At 42.1% G+C, this 13559-nt stretch overlaps 1 protein-coding gene and 1 pseudogene across 1 annotated transcript in view; one reads left to right on the top strand and one right to left on the bottom strand.

Moving 5' to 3' along the window:
• The window catches only part of LOC122940438 (gastrula zinc finger protein XlCGF64.1-like), a 31642-nt gene extending 22376 nt beyond the window's left edge, over positions 1-9266 (bottom strand). Inside the window, exons 1-2 of the mRNA XM_044297114.1 lie at positions 9227-9266; positions 9049-9143 (exon numbers count right to left, since the gene is read on the bottom strand). Coding sequence (XP_044153049.1) covers positions 9049-9143; positions 9227-9260 — 129 coding nt within the window. The 5' untranslated portion in view covers positions 9261-9266. The remainder of the gene's footprint in view (positions 1-9048; positions 9144-9226) is intronic.
• Positions 1-13559, top strand: part of LOC122940393 — a 459251-nt pseudogene that overhangs the window by 68186 nt on the left and 377506 nt on the right.

The raw sequence follows: 13559 nt of genomic DNA on the forward strand, positions 1-13559 counted from the left end.
CCTTGTTCCTTCAAGTGGCGGAACCATTTCTACTTCTTCCTCTACCTCATTTGGAGTATTGTGCTCAGTACTGGAGACCATATCTCCAGAAGGATATTGATACTTTGGAGAGAGTTCAGAGAAGAGCTACTAAACTGGTACATGGATTGCAGGATAAAACTTACCAGGAAAGATTAAAGGACCTTAACATGTATAGCTTGGAAGAAAGACGAGACAGAGGGGAGATGATAGAAACTTTTAAATACATAAAGGGAATCAACAAGGTAAAAGAGGAGAGAATATTTAAAAGAAGAAAAACTGCTACAAGAGGACATGGTTTTAAATTAGAGGGGCAAAGGTTTAAAAGTAATATCAGGAAGTATTACTTTACTGAGAGAGTAGTGGATGCATGGAATAGCCTTCCTGCAGAAGTGGTAGCTGCAGATACAGTGAAGGAGTTTAAGCATGCATGGGATAGGCATAAGGCCATCCTTCATATAAGATAGGGCCAGGGGCTATCCATAGTATTCAGTATATTGGGCAGACTAGATGGGCCAAATGGTTCTCATCTGCCGACACATTCTATGTTTCTATGTTTAATTAACCTCAGCTGGCCCGCTAAATAATGGTAGTCTGGTAATGCCATACCCCCTTCTACTTTTGGGCGTTTTAATGTATCCAGGCTTAATTTAGCTCTAGATCTTCCCCATATAAAAGTCCTAGATAGTGAATCTATCTCCTGGAATACTGCCTTAGGTACGTGTATTTCGGAGTGTTGAAGTGAGTATAGGGATTTGGGAAGTATGGTCATTTTGATCAATTTAATGCGACCTGCTATTGAAATGGGTAAGGTCTTCCAATTTTGTAGTTTATTCCGTATATGGCCAACTAAGGGATGAATATTGAGTGACAGAGCCTGGGAGCATTTTTTTGTGATAATTACCCCAAGATATTTGAATGTATCCACTACTTTCAGCATCTCCACATGAGTGTGCTCTTCCCAGAGGCATATACACTGATTTCTCCCAGTTAATTCTGAGGCCTGAAAACTCCCCATATTCATTTATCAGTTCTATTGCACCCTTAACCCCTTAGGGACCCATGACGTACCGGTACGGCATGGATCCCGAGTCCTTAAGGAGTCATGAGTTTAAATTGAGATTGTGGTGCCCCAGGGGTTAATCCGCACAGAATGCCGGCTGAAATCATTCAGCCGGCATCCTGTCACAACGCCTGGGGGGGTCATATGCCCCCCCCTATCGGCGATCGCAGCAAACCGCAGGTCAATTCAGACCTGCGGTTTGTTGCGATTTCTGCTGTTTCTGATCGCCGCGGTCCCTGACCGCGGCGATCAGAAACTTTAGTGTGGCACAAATCTATTGTTGTGGCACAAATTTGTTGTGGCACAAATCTATTGTCTAATCTATAGCTGTGGCAGACGGGGAAGGTTCCCATGGCAACAGGACGCCTGCTCAGGCGTCCTGCTGTCCATGGTGCTGAACAGATCTATGCTTTCAGCATAGATCTGTTCAGCACCATGGACAGCAGGACGCCTGAGCAGGCGTCCAGTGTAAGTAAAATACAGTACAGAAACCTATATAGGTTCTGTACTGTATTATGCAGACACCAGACCCACTGGATCTTCAAGAACCAAGTGGGTCTGGGTCAAAAAAAAGTAAGAAAAAGTGAAAAAAAAAGTGAAAATCAAAAAACACATTTATCACTAATTAAAAATGAAAAAAAAAAAATTCCCTACACATGTTTGGTATCGCCGCGTCCGTAACGACCTGATCTATAAAACGGTCATGTTACTTTCCCCGCACGGTGAACGCCATAAAAATAAAAAAATAAAAAAAAACTTTACATTTTGCCCACCTTACTTCCCAAAAAAGGTAATAAAAGTGATCAAAAAAGTCGCATGTACCCCAAAATAGTGCCAATCAAACCGGCATCTCATCCCGCAAAAAATGAGACCCTACCCAAGATTATCGCCCAAAAACTGAAAAAACTATGGCTCTTAGACTATTGAAACACTAAAACATCATTTTTTTTGTTTCAAAAATTAAATCATTGTGTAAAACTTACATAAATAAAAAAAGTATACATATTAGGTATCGCCGTGTCCGTATCGACCAGCTCTATAAAAATATCACATGAGTTAACCCCTCAGGTGACCACCGTAAAAAAAATAAAAATAAAAACGGTTTAAAAAAAGCAATTTTTTGTCATCTTACGTCACAAAAAGTGCAATAGCAAGCCATCAAAAAGTCATATGCACCCCAAAATAGTGCCAATAAAACAGCCATCTCATCCCGCAAAAAATGAGACCCTACATAAGATAATCGCCCAAAAACTGAAAAAACTATGGCTCTTAGACTATGGAGACACTAAAACTTTTTTTGTTTTAACAATGAAATCATTGTGTAAAACTTACATAAATAAAAAAAAGTATACATATTAGGTATCGCCGCGTCCGTGACAACCTGCTCTATAAAATTACAACATGATCTAACCTTTCAGATGAATGTTGTAAATAACAAAAAAAAACGGTGCCAAAAAAGCTATTTCTTGTTACCTTGCCGCACAAAAAGTGTAATATAGAGCAACCAAAAATCATATGTACCCTAAACTAGTACCAAGAAAACTGCCATCTTATCCCGTAGTTTCTAAAATGGGGTCACTTTTTTGGAGTTTCTACTCTAGGGGTGCATCAGGGGGGCTTCAAATGGGAGATGGTGTAAAAAAAAAAAACAGTCCAGCAAAATCTGCCTTCCAAAAACCGTATGTCATTCCTTTCCTTCTGCGCCCTGCCGTGTGCCCGTACAGCAGTTTATGACCACATATGGGGTGTTTCTATAAACTACTGAATCAGGGCCATAAATAATGAGTTTTGTTTGGCTGTTAACCCTTGCTTTGTTACTTGAAAAAAGATATTAAAATGGAAAATCTGCCAAAAAAGTGAAATTTTGAAATTGTATCTCTATTTTCCATTATATCTTGTGCAACACCTAAAGGGTTAACAAAGTTTTTAAAATCAGTTTTGAATACCTTGAGGGGTGTAGTTTCTTAGATGGGGTCACCTTTAGGGAGTTTCTACTCTAGGGGTGCATCAGGGGGCTTCAAATGGGACATGGTGTCAAAAAACCAGTCCAGCAAAATTTGGCTTCCAAAAACCAAACGGCGCACCTTTCACTCTACGCCCCGCTGTGTGGCCGTACAGTAGTTTACGGCCACATATGGGGTGTTTCTGTAAACAGCAGAGTCAGGGCAATAAAGATACAGTCTTGTTTGGCTGTTAACCCTTGCTTTGTTAGTGGAAAAAATGGGTTAAAATGGAAAATTAGGCAAAAAAATGAAATTCTCAAATTTCATCCCCATTTGCCAATAACTCTTGTGCAACACCTAAAGGGTTAACAAAGTTTGTAAAATCAGTTTTGAATACCTTGAGGGGTGTAGTTTATAGAATGGGGTCATTTTTGGGTGGTTTCTATTATGTAAGCCTCGCAAAGTGACTTCAGAGCTGTAGTGGTCCCTAAAAATTGGGTTTTTGTAAATTTCTGAAAAATTTCAATATTTGCTTCTAAAGTTCTAAACCTTGTAACATCCCCAAAAAATAAAATATAATTCCCAAAATAATTCCAACCTGAAGTAGACATATGGGGAATGTAAAGTCATCACAATTTTGGGGGGTATTACTATGTATTACAGAAGTAGAGAAACTGAAACTTTGAAATTTGCAAATTTTTCCAAATTTTTGGTAAATTAGGTATTTTTTTATGCAAAAAAAATAATTTTTTTGACTTCATTTTACCAGTGTCATGAAGTACAATATGTGACGAAAAAACAATCTCAGAATGGCCTGGATAAGTCAAAGTGTTTTAAAGTTATGAGCACTTAAAGGGACACTGGTCAGATTTGCAAAAAATGGCCAAGTCCTTAAGGTGAAATAGGGCTGAGTCCTTAAGGGGTTAAAGGGCTTCTGTCACCCCCCAAAAGTATTTTTTCATTTTTGGGCTACTTAAAATCCTTATACTGCGATTTTTCAATATATAGTGCTCTAAGCCCTGTCTGCGTTCTAAATCTCGCGCCTGCACCATACCGGTCTTCAGTCGGCGCAGGCGCACTCAGAGGAGGACGCTCGCTTGGCCGCTCCTTCGTCAGTGTGCCTGCGCCGGGTGTAGATGTGACGTCATCGGCGCAGGCGCATTGAGGAAGGAGCGGCCGAGCGAGCGTCCTCCTCTCAGTGCACCTGCGCCGACTGAAGACCGGTACGGCGCAGGCGCGAGATTTAGAACACAGACAGGGCTAGCCAGAGGACGAGAGCGCTCGCTGGCCCTGTCAATCAACAGGAGGAGGGGGCGTTTTTTTTTAAAGGAGGATGAGGCGGCTACCAGCAAGTAACCGCCCTACTTGCTGGTAGAGAGGTAATTTACATATTATAAAAGTGTGGTTTTTAAAGAACCTAGAGAACGAAAAAGGGTAAGAGCACTATATATTGAAAAATCGCAGTATAAGGATTTTAAGTAGCCCAAAAATGAAAAATGACTTTTGGGGAGTGACAGAAACCCTTTAAGAGATGTGCTAGGTGCTGATAAATATAGGATCATGTCATCTGCATATAACCCAATACGGATCTCTTTCTCTCCCAGTTTCACCCCGGTTAAATTATTGCTGCTTCTCACCCCGATTGCCAAAGTCTCAATCGCCAGAGCAAACAGAAGTGGTGACAGAGGGCATCCCTGTCTAATGCCTCTGTGAAGCTAAAATGTTTCTGAGAGCTCCCCATTTATTAATAATCCACTCGCTGGGTTTCTATATAGAAGAGTGATCCATTTGAGAAATTGTTGACTAAAACCATATCCCTTTAGGCATTCTATGGAATCAAAGGCCTTGGCTGCATCCAATGAGGCCAATGACCATTCAGTGTTAAATGCATATCCTAATTGTGTGACTACTTGAACTCTTCTAATATTTTCTGTGGTAGACTTTCTGAGGGTCTGCTGAGGCTGGGGGTCTGATGAGGGTCTGATCTGAGGCTGGGGTCTGATGAGGGTCTGATCTGAGGCTGGGGGTCTGATCTGAGGCTGGGAAGGGTCTGATCTGAGGCTGATGTAGGCTGGGGGGTCTGATAGGAGGGTGACTTGAGGCTGATGGAGGTGGGAGGCAGATCTGAGGCTGAGAACGAGACAGAGGCAGGGACATTTGTGAAGAAAGAGGCAGGGACAGTGGCAAGGAGAGCCAAAGCTGAGTGAACCCCTCTCTGGACCCCTCTGGGTTTAGCTTGGCTGCCATTAATGCTAAATAAAGAACTAAATATATAACATTCTCAACTTAAAAATTAGACTGCTATATGTGGTCAAATGGCGCCTGTACTATTTGTAATATATAGCGCAGGCGCCATTTTGTGCTGCAAAAATACAGCGCTCTAGATTTTTTTTAATTGAAGCGTAATTTCTGTAACTTACACCTAAGTCAGTTACATGTTTGACCAAATATAGCCGTCAAATTTTTAAGTTGAGAATTTTGTTTGGCCCCCGAACGATATTCAAATGTCCCTCGGCAGCAAAAAGGTTCCCCACCCCTGCTATAAGGGGTGCAGTCACTACTAGGACCTAGGAGCCTGAGGGGGCCCAAAGACCCTTGTGCCACATAAGAAGACACTGGTAACTATACAAAGTTCATGCAGGTCAAGTTACATCTCTGGCTGGAGGGAAGGGGTAAGGTCAAGAATTTGGCTTGGGGCAGGGGATGCAGTTTCAATTTTCGCCTCAGGCAGCATGAAGGCTATGTGCTTCCCTGTCCCTGGCCACAAAGCACTGAGGGAAGGGGGGGACCAAGCTGAACTTTTGCACCAGGGCACATGAGCCTTTAGCTACGCCCCTGAATATTATATTATACTTCATGCAAGTAAGAAGGATGACTTGCATCTACATGTGCTAGAATAGAATCCGTGGTATGATCTTGGTACTGCTATTCTGACATTTTTTTTTTTCTGTTCACCGCATAGAAGATTTTTTTAATATTTTAATAGTTTGGACTTTTAGGACATGGCAATATATAATAAGTTTATTTATTGTTTATATATTTTATATGTAAAATTGCGAAAGGGTGTGATTTTTACTTTTTTTAAAACTTTTTATTCAATAATTATTTCCCCCTTTGGGGCTAGAACCTGGGGTCTTTTGATCCCTTGTCCTATTCACCCTAATAGAGCTCTATTAGGGTGAATAGGACCTCACACTATCCCTGCTGCCCTACGCCAGAACATTGATTGGAAGGGAGCTCTCCTTGCGTGACCATACCCCTTGAACAGAGAGCTTTTCCAACACTCCCCCCCAACCCTTGAGGCTTGCGTCCGTTGTTAACACCTTCCAACGGAAAGGGAGGAACGAGCAACCCAAAGTCAACATCGGAGAGACCATCCACCTACTGAGGGCCTGGCGCACTGTTCCGGTTGCGCAGGAACCAGAACAATCACGCCGTGCTGCAGCAGCGTGCGAATTGCTCAAAAAAATAATCTGCAGCTGCGGGAGAGGCCGGAGGAGATGACTGAAAAAAACTTGAAGTCCAGCTTGTAGCCCTCTGCAATGACCTCCCTCACCCACGCATCTGAGACGTGAGCCAGCCAAACATACTGAAATACATGTAGCCGGCCGCCCACCAGAACGGAGGGCGCCAGGAGCCTCCCATCGTGCAGCGGAGCTCTTAGGGTTAAAGGACTTGGAGCCCTGTTGATGGGAATGCCAGGAATCCGCGGCTTGAAGGAAGGTTTGAGCTTCCCTTGGGTCCGAAAAAACTCAGAAAGGGACGGGAAAAAAAGGCTTCCGCTTTTTCTACTTATTAGACCGCCCCCTGTTCTGTGGTAAATTGGTGCTCTTACCACCTGTAGCGTCCAAAATGATCTCATCCAGGCGCTTACCAAAAAGTCTGCTGCCGGTTAAGGGGGAGGGCTGTCAGGGTCCGCTTTGAAGCATTATCTGCCGCCCAGCATGAGAGCCATAGAGTACGTTGAATAGCCACCAACAGGGCTGAGAGAGAGCCATAAACCTGGCCGCGTCCAAAGATGCTTCACAAATATATGCACTGGCAGGCGAGAGCTGCCTGGCCACATCTGCAAGTTCCCCCGAGGGGACTCCCTGACGCAAGTTATTTGTCCACTCCCCCATAGCCTTGCTCCCCCATGTAGAGGCAAACACCGGCTGCAGCGCTGTGCCCACTGCTTCTTATCTTTGATATCAGAAAAAGAAGCCCCATCCGCCATTGGCAAGGTAGTATGTGGGAAACTGGCAGGCCCACTATAGGTGGAACAGACCATTTCTTAGTCAAATCCTCTGGAAAAGGATAAAGGACATTCAAGCGTTTTGGCAACATGAAATGTCTATCAGGGAAATTCCACTCCTTGGAGAGATTGGAATCAATCTCCTGGTGGCTAAGGAAACGCTTGTGCAAATGATGGGACTTCCTAAAAGGAAAAACTCGAGCTGGCAGATGATGGAGCTGGATCCTCAACTTGCAACATCTCAATAACTGCCGTAATTAAATTGTCCACCATGGAGGACAGTTTGGACGACTGACCTCCGGTGAGACAACATCCTCATCTGACCCTCTCTCCTCGGAACATGCCTCTTCAACTGAGGACACGTCGGAGTGAGACTCTCTAGTAGGAGGAGGAGAGGCCGAGGAAATGGGAGACACAGACACCCTTTTGGGGGAAAGTTCTGGCCCGTTTTGTGGGACGGCCGCGATGGGCACGCGCCCATTAATCCCCAGAGTCGGACCGGTCAAAAGACTTGCCAACAAACACCCCAATATATCCACAATAGCTATGTTGGCATTGGAGACATCCTGCACTACCCTAGACAGGGAACGCGCCCATTCCGGTTCTTCCGTAGCTTGGGTAGCGGAAGCATCGGGTCTGGAGCTGAGCCACTTGATGGCGGTGCAGCACACGCAAAGCAGAGGGAGTCTGGCTAAGGGAATGCAAATTTTGGTGCCATTTTAACATTTACAGAGCTCTCATTACTGCCCATCGTACAGGGTGACCACATGGGGACCATCACACGTGGGGAGGAGAGGGAACTGAAGGGGGGGGCACTGTGGGCAGTCTCCTACTCACCTGTCCGAAGTCTTCTGCCCCCTGGCTCCAGCCGGATCACCACCTTCGGTGCGCGGCCCCTTGGTGAGGGACGCTACACCAGAAACAGAGGGGACTTTTGCTGGGGCGGCCGTGGTGATGCGATTGCTGGCGGGAGACAGAGGTTTTTACGGGAACATCTTGTACTCCTTTTCTTTCGGACAGTGGGAACGAGCAGGGGATTTGGGTGACCCCCTGGTCTCCCGTCTCCTGGTTTGGAGTGCACGCTGTTTAAATGACTGCCTGAAGCTTCCCGCCAGAAGGGAAAAAAAATTAGACAAAATTAGTAATTAGCAGACCTGCAACCCTACAGACACTAAGCAACAGCTACTGTATACCCATCATCAAAGCCTGTGTCCCCAAATGAGACGGATGAGAAAGTTAATTATCATAGGTAGCACAGTGCCCAGGCCGGGTACCTGCTATGCTGGCTGCTTTTCACTGGCACTGGGGCTCGGGATGATGCTGGGGAGGACACAATACACTCAGGAGGAGGCTGCTTCTTCTGTTCGCTGAGCTCACTAGCTCATTACCTCCTCCTGCATTAATTAGCCGCCCATTCATTGGGCTCAGCAGCGGCCGCGTCATAGGAGGGAGGGATTACCTTCCTCCCTCCTTCTCCACTGTCTGGCCGGAGAGAACGAGCGCAGCACACGCCATGTTCTCTCATAAGAGGACATACTAGACTGCTCAGTAACGCAGTCTAGTATCGAGAAAATTAACATCCCGGTACCGAATTGATACTGGTGTAATAGTATCAATTGGGTATCGAAATTTTGATACCCAAAACAACCCTAAATCCTGCCATCTCCATCTTTCTCATTATACAAGGATAAAACATATAATACTGGTGGATAAAACAAGACTGAAGACAAGATCTTCACAGCCTTCTACAGATCATAGGGGACATTTCATGAGACCTTAGCTCTATTTACCTGATCATCCTGTGGGACATTGTGATGTTCTTCTGAACCATCCTGTGGAAGAAGAGGACTGGGACATATCTCCGGTGTTCTTCTCTTCTTCTTTACTGTAGCAAACACATCCAGTGACTGAATTCATCCCTTACATACAGATAATGAGAGGACATGTGTATTTAGTCATGTCTATTACCTGGTGATATGAGGGGCCAGTGATCCTCCATCATGATGTCCTTATATCCATCTACCTGATCATCCTGTGGGACATAGTGATGTTCTTCTGAATTATCCTGTGGAAGAAGAGGACTGGGACATCTCTCGGGGGTTGTTCTCTCTTCCTTAACTGTAGGTGTTGAAGAATTAGGATTAGATCGGATGGTCAGCCATGTTGTCTTAGGCATACATCTTGGGGCACATTTATTAAGACCTGTGTTTTAGGCGCAGGCCTCTCCATAACTTCAGGGTTTCCAGCACCAGTTCTAAATGTAAGACAGCTTCCAAGCTGTCTTACATTTAGACCCTTTTCTACACCTGAAACATTTGTAGGAAATAGTGAATGAGACAGGCCTGCCGGCCTGTTCCCTTCCCCGCCCACTGCACACCGACATTTGTAGACCTGCCGCCCCCCAATTGCACCGACATCTGCACCTGAAATACATCTAATTTAGGCTTATTTCAGAATAGTAAACGACCCCCTTGTGTTTACACCTCAAAAAGGAGCTTAGCTAAAGAGTTAATCACCATTTCGAAGTGAATACTAAGTACTTTTAGTACTAACTACTTTTCCTGAGAAATTAGAGGCCTTTAAAGGGAACCTGTCACCAGGATTTTGTGTATAGAGCTGAGGACATGGGTAGCTAGATGGCCGCTAGCACATCTGCAATACATAGTTCCCATAGGTCTGTGTGCTTTTATTGTGTAAAAAAAAAACGATTTGATACATATGCAAATTAACCTGAGATGAGTCCTGTCCGTGACTTCTCTCACATACAGGACTCATCTCAGGTTAATTTGCATATGTATCAAATCAGTTTTTTTACACAATAAAAGCACACAGAGCTATGGGGACTGGATATTGCGGATGTGCTAGCGGCCATCTAGCAACCCATGTCCTCAGCTCTATACACAAAATCCTGGTGACAGGTTCCCTTTAAGTAATCAATTAAAAATGTTATGATGGAATGGTTACCTTTAGAAAGTAGATAATGGAAGCCTTGGCCAAGATAAATTTATTTGTCTATTAACCCCTTAAGGACCCTGCCATATTTCACCTTAAGGACCGGGCTATTTTTAGCAAATCTGACTCACTTTATGTGTCACTTTATGTGGTGATAACTTTAAAACGCTTTTACTTATCCAGGCCATTCTGAGACTGTTTTCTCGTCACATATTGTACTTCATGACAGTGGTAAAATTGAGTGAAAAATTTCATTTTTATTTATAAAAAAAATACCAAATTTACCAAATATTTTGAAAAATTTCCAAATTTCTATTTCTCTACTTTTATAATAGATAGTAATAACTACAAAAATAGTTATTACTTTACATTCTCCATATATTATAAGGCTTAGAAGCAAATATCGAAATTTTTCAGAAAATTTCCAAAGTCCACTTTTTAAGGACCTAGTTCAGTTATGAAGTCACTTTGTGAGGCTTATATAATAGAAACCACCCAAAAATGACCCCATTTTAGAAACTTGCACCCCTCAAGGTGTTCAAAACTGATTTTACAAACTTTGTTAACCCTTTAGGTGTTCCTCAAGAATTAATGGAAAATGGAGATGACATTTCAGAATTTCACTTTTTGGGGAGATTTTAAATTTTACTTAATTTTTTTCCATTAACAAAGCAAGGGTTAACAGCCAAACAAAACTCTATATTTATTGCCCTGATTCTGTAGTTTACAGAAACACCCCATATGTGGTCGTAAACTGCTGTATGGACACATGGCAGAGTGCAGAAGGAAAGGAACGCCATATGGTTTTAGGAAGGCAGATTTCACTGGGATAATTTTAAGCTGTCATGTCACATTTGAAGACCCCCTGATGCACCCCTAGAGTAGAAACTACCTAAAAAAATTACCCCATTTTTGAAACTATGGGATACGATGGCAGTTTTGTTTGTACTATTTTAGAGTACATATGATTTTTGGTTGCTCTATATTACACTGTTTGTGAGGCAAGGTAACAAAAATAGCTGTTTTGGCACCGTTTTTATTTTTTGTTATTTACAGTGTTCATCTGACAGGTTAGATCATGTGATATTTTTATACAGAAGGTTGTGGCGATACCTAATATGTATACTTTTTTTTTTTATTTAAGTTTGTTTTAGTGTCTCCATATTCTGAGAGCAATAGTTTTTTTTTTTTTTAATGCGATTGTCTTAGGTATGGTATAATTTTTTGCAGGATCAGATGACGATTTGATTGGCCTTATTGTAGGATGCATATGACTTTTTGATCTCTTGCTATTACACTTTTTGTGACAAAATATGGCTTTTTTGACACAGTTAATATTTTATCTTTTTTACGGTGTTCATCTGAGGGGTTAGGTCATGTGGTATTTTTATAGAGCAGGTTCGTAAGGACATGGCGATACCTAATATGTCTACTTTTTTATTTTATTTTTACATTTAACACAATAAAAGCATTTTTGAAACAAAAAAATAAAGTTTTAGTGTCTCCATAGTCCAAGCTATAGTTTTTTTGGGGGGGAGATTGTCTTAGTTAGGGGCTCATTTTTTGCGAGATCAGGTGACAGTTAGATTTTCATTGCTTTTTCATTGCTTTGTGTTGCACTTTTAGTGATGTCGATATGGACGTGGCGTTACCTAATATGTCTACTTTTCTTTTTTTCCTACAATTTTTTTAATTTTATTTTAGGAAAATAAATTATAATTTTTTTTTTTTACTTGAAACTTTTTTTTATTATTATTTATTTATTACTTTTTATATTTGTCCTACTGTGGGACTTCACCTTTTCAGGGTTTGATCCATATTTCAATTCAGTACAATACATTCTGTATTGTACTGAATTGAACTGTCAGTATCTTACACAGTAATTCACTTCCATTTACCTCTTATGCACTAATCTGCCTACATTTTACATTGACTTCAATGAGGTCTTGCTGCTCTTCAGATTTCCATCAGAGATTTTAAGCCAAAACCAGGTGAGACTCTAAACACAGAACATGCATCCCTTACATACAGATAATGAGAGGACATGTATATTTAGTCATGTCTATTACCTGGATGATACGAGAGGCCGGTGATCCTCCATCATGACGTCCTTGTACAGATCTTTGTGTTCTTCTAAATACTCCCACTCCTCCATGGAGAAATAGACGGTGACATCCTGACACCTTATAGGAACCTGACAACACAATGATACAGTCATCACCCAGATCCCTTAATAGCGTTCCTGTATAATGTCCCAGCATCCCAGCAGTGTCACCTCTCCAGTCAGCATCTCAATCATCTTGTTGGTGAGTTCTAGTATCTTCTGTCTATTGATTTCCTCATGGATCAGGGGGTGAGGTGGATGCCCCATGATTGGGCTCAGGGTTCTTCCCCGTCCTTCAGACACAGGGACCTGACAGCGCTCACTAGAGGTCTTCTTCACTACTGTGTAGTCCTGGTTATGGAGAGACACAGTAATAACTATCACTCCATACATCTCCAGAGTCCCTCACCTCTCCAGTCATGTCCATCTGTTAGCAACATAGATAAGATGATGTAATGTGACATCATCAGAACCTCTCACCTCTCCAGTAAGCCAGAAGAGGATCTCTAGGGTGAGATTTATTATCCTCTCCGCCATCTTGTCCCTGTCCATTCTTGGGTCAATCAGGAGAAGAATCTTATATAGAAGATCTCCACTGAGCGGATCCTATATTGTAGGAACCTGAATGGAAAGAAAATAAGATGATGTAAAATCCTACAAAATCCTATGTAAAATACAATAACTGGAGATAAGAGGAGACATCGGAGGAGATAATAAAGTTTAGATCTTGTGTTCTCTCTTTTTATATGGATCAAAACATGTTTGAGGTCAAGGCAGTTTCATGATATGTCATAAAATCCAATATATATAATATACAAAACATAAATTGATCAACAAGTCATAAAACAGAGAATAAAAAAAAAATTGATTAAAATGCAGACAGACCTGCAGAGCGAACTAACACCCCGGAATGAAGACCACATTAGGCCTTTTACACTACATGTGTCTATTTTATTCTAGATCTTTTTTATTCCCAGTTTTATGATTTGTTGATCAACTTAGATGTTTTGTATTTTCTATATTTTGGATTTTATAATCTAGATCATTTGAATGTTTCATTTGTTGGTTTATAGAACAACTGAAAAAACCCGCAGGGTGTGCATTGTGAATGACTAGAATACTACAAAAACAGCCTGACACGGTCCGGCCCAGGTTCTGATATCAGCACAGCTCCGGATAAGGAGCGGTTGGTCCCTCATTTTTATACTATTGCAACCACTGAGGAACAAAACGTACAGTTTGGAA

Source organism: Bufo gargarizans, chromosome 6, assembly GCF_014858855.1.
Source record: "Bufo gargarizans isolate SCDJY-AF-19 chromosome 6, ASM1485885v1, whole genome shotgun sequence".
In the NCBI taxonomy this organism is placed as follows: Eukaryota; Metazoa; Chordata; class Amphibia; order Anura; family Bufonidae; genus Bufo; species Bufo gargarizans.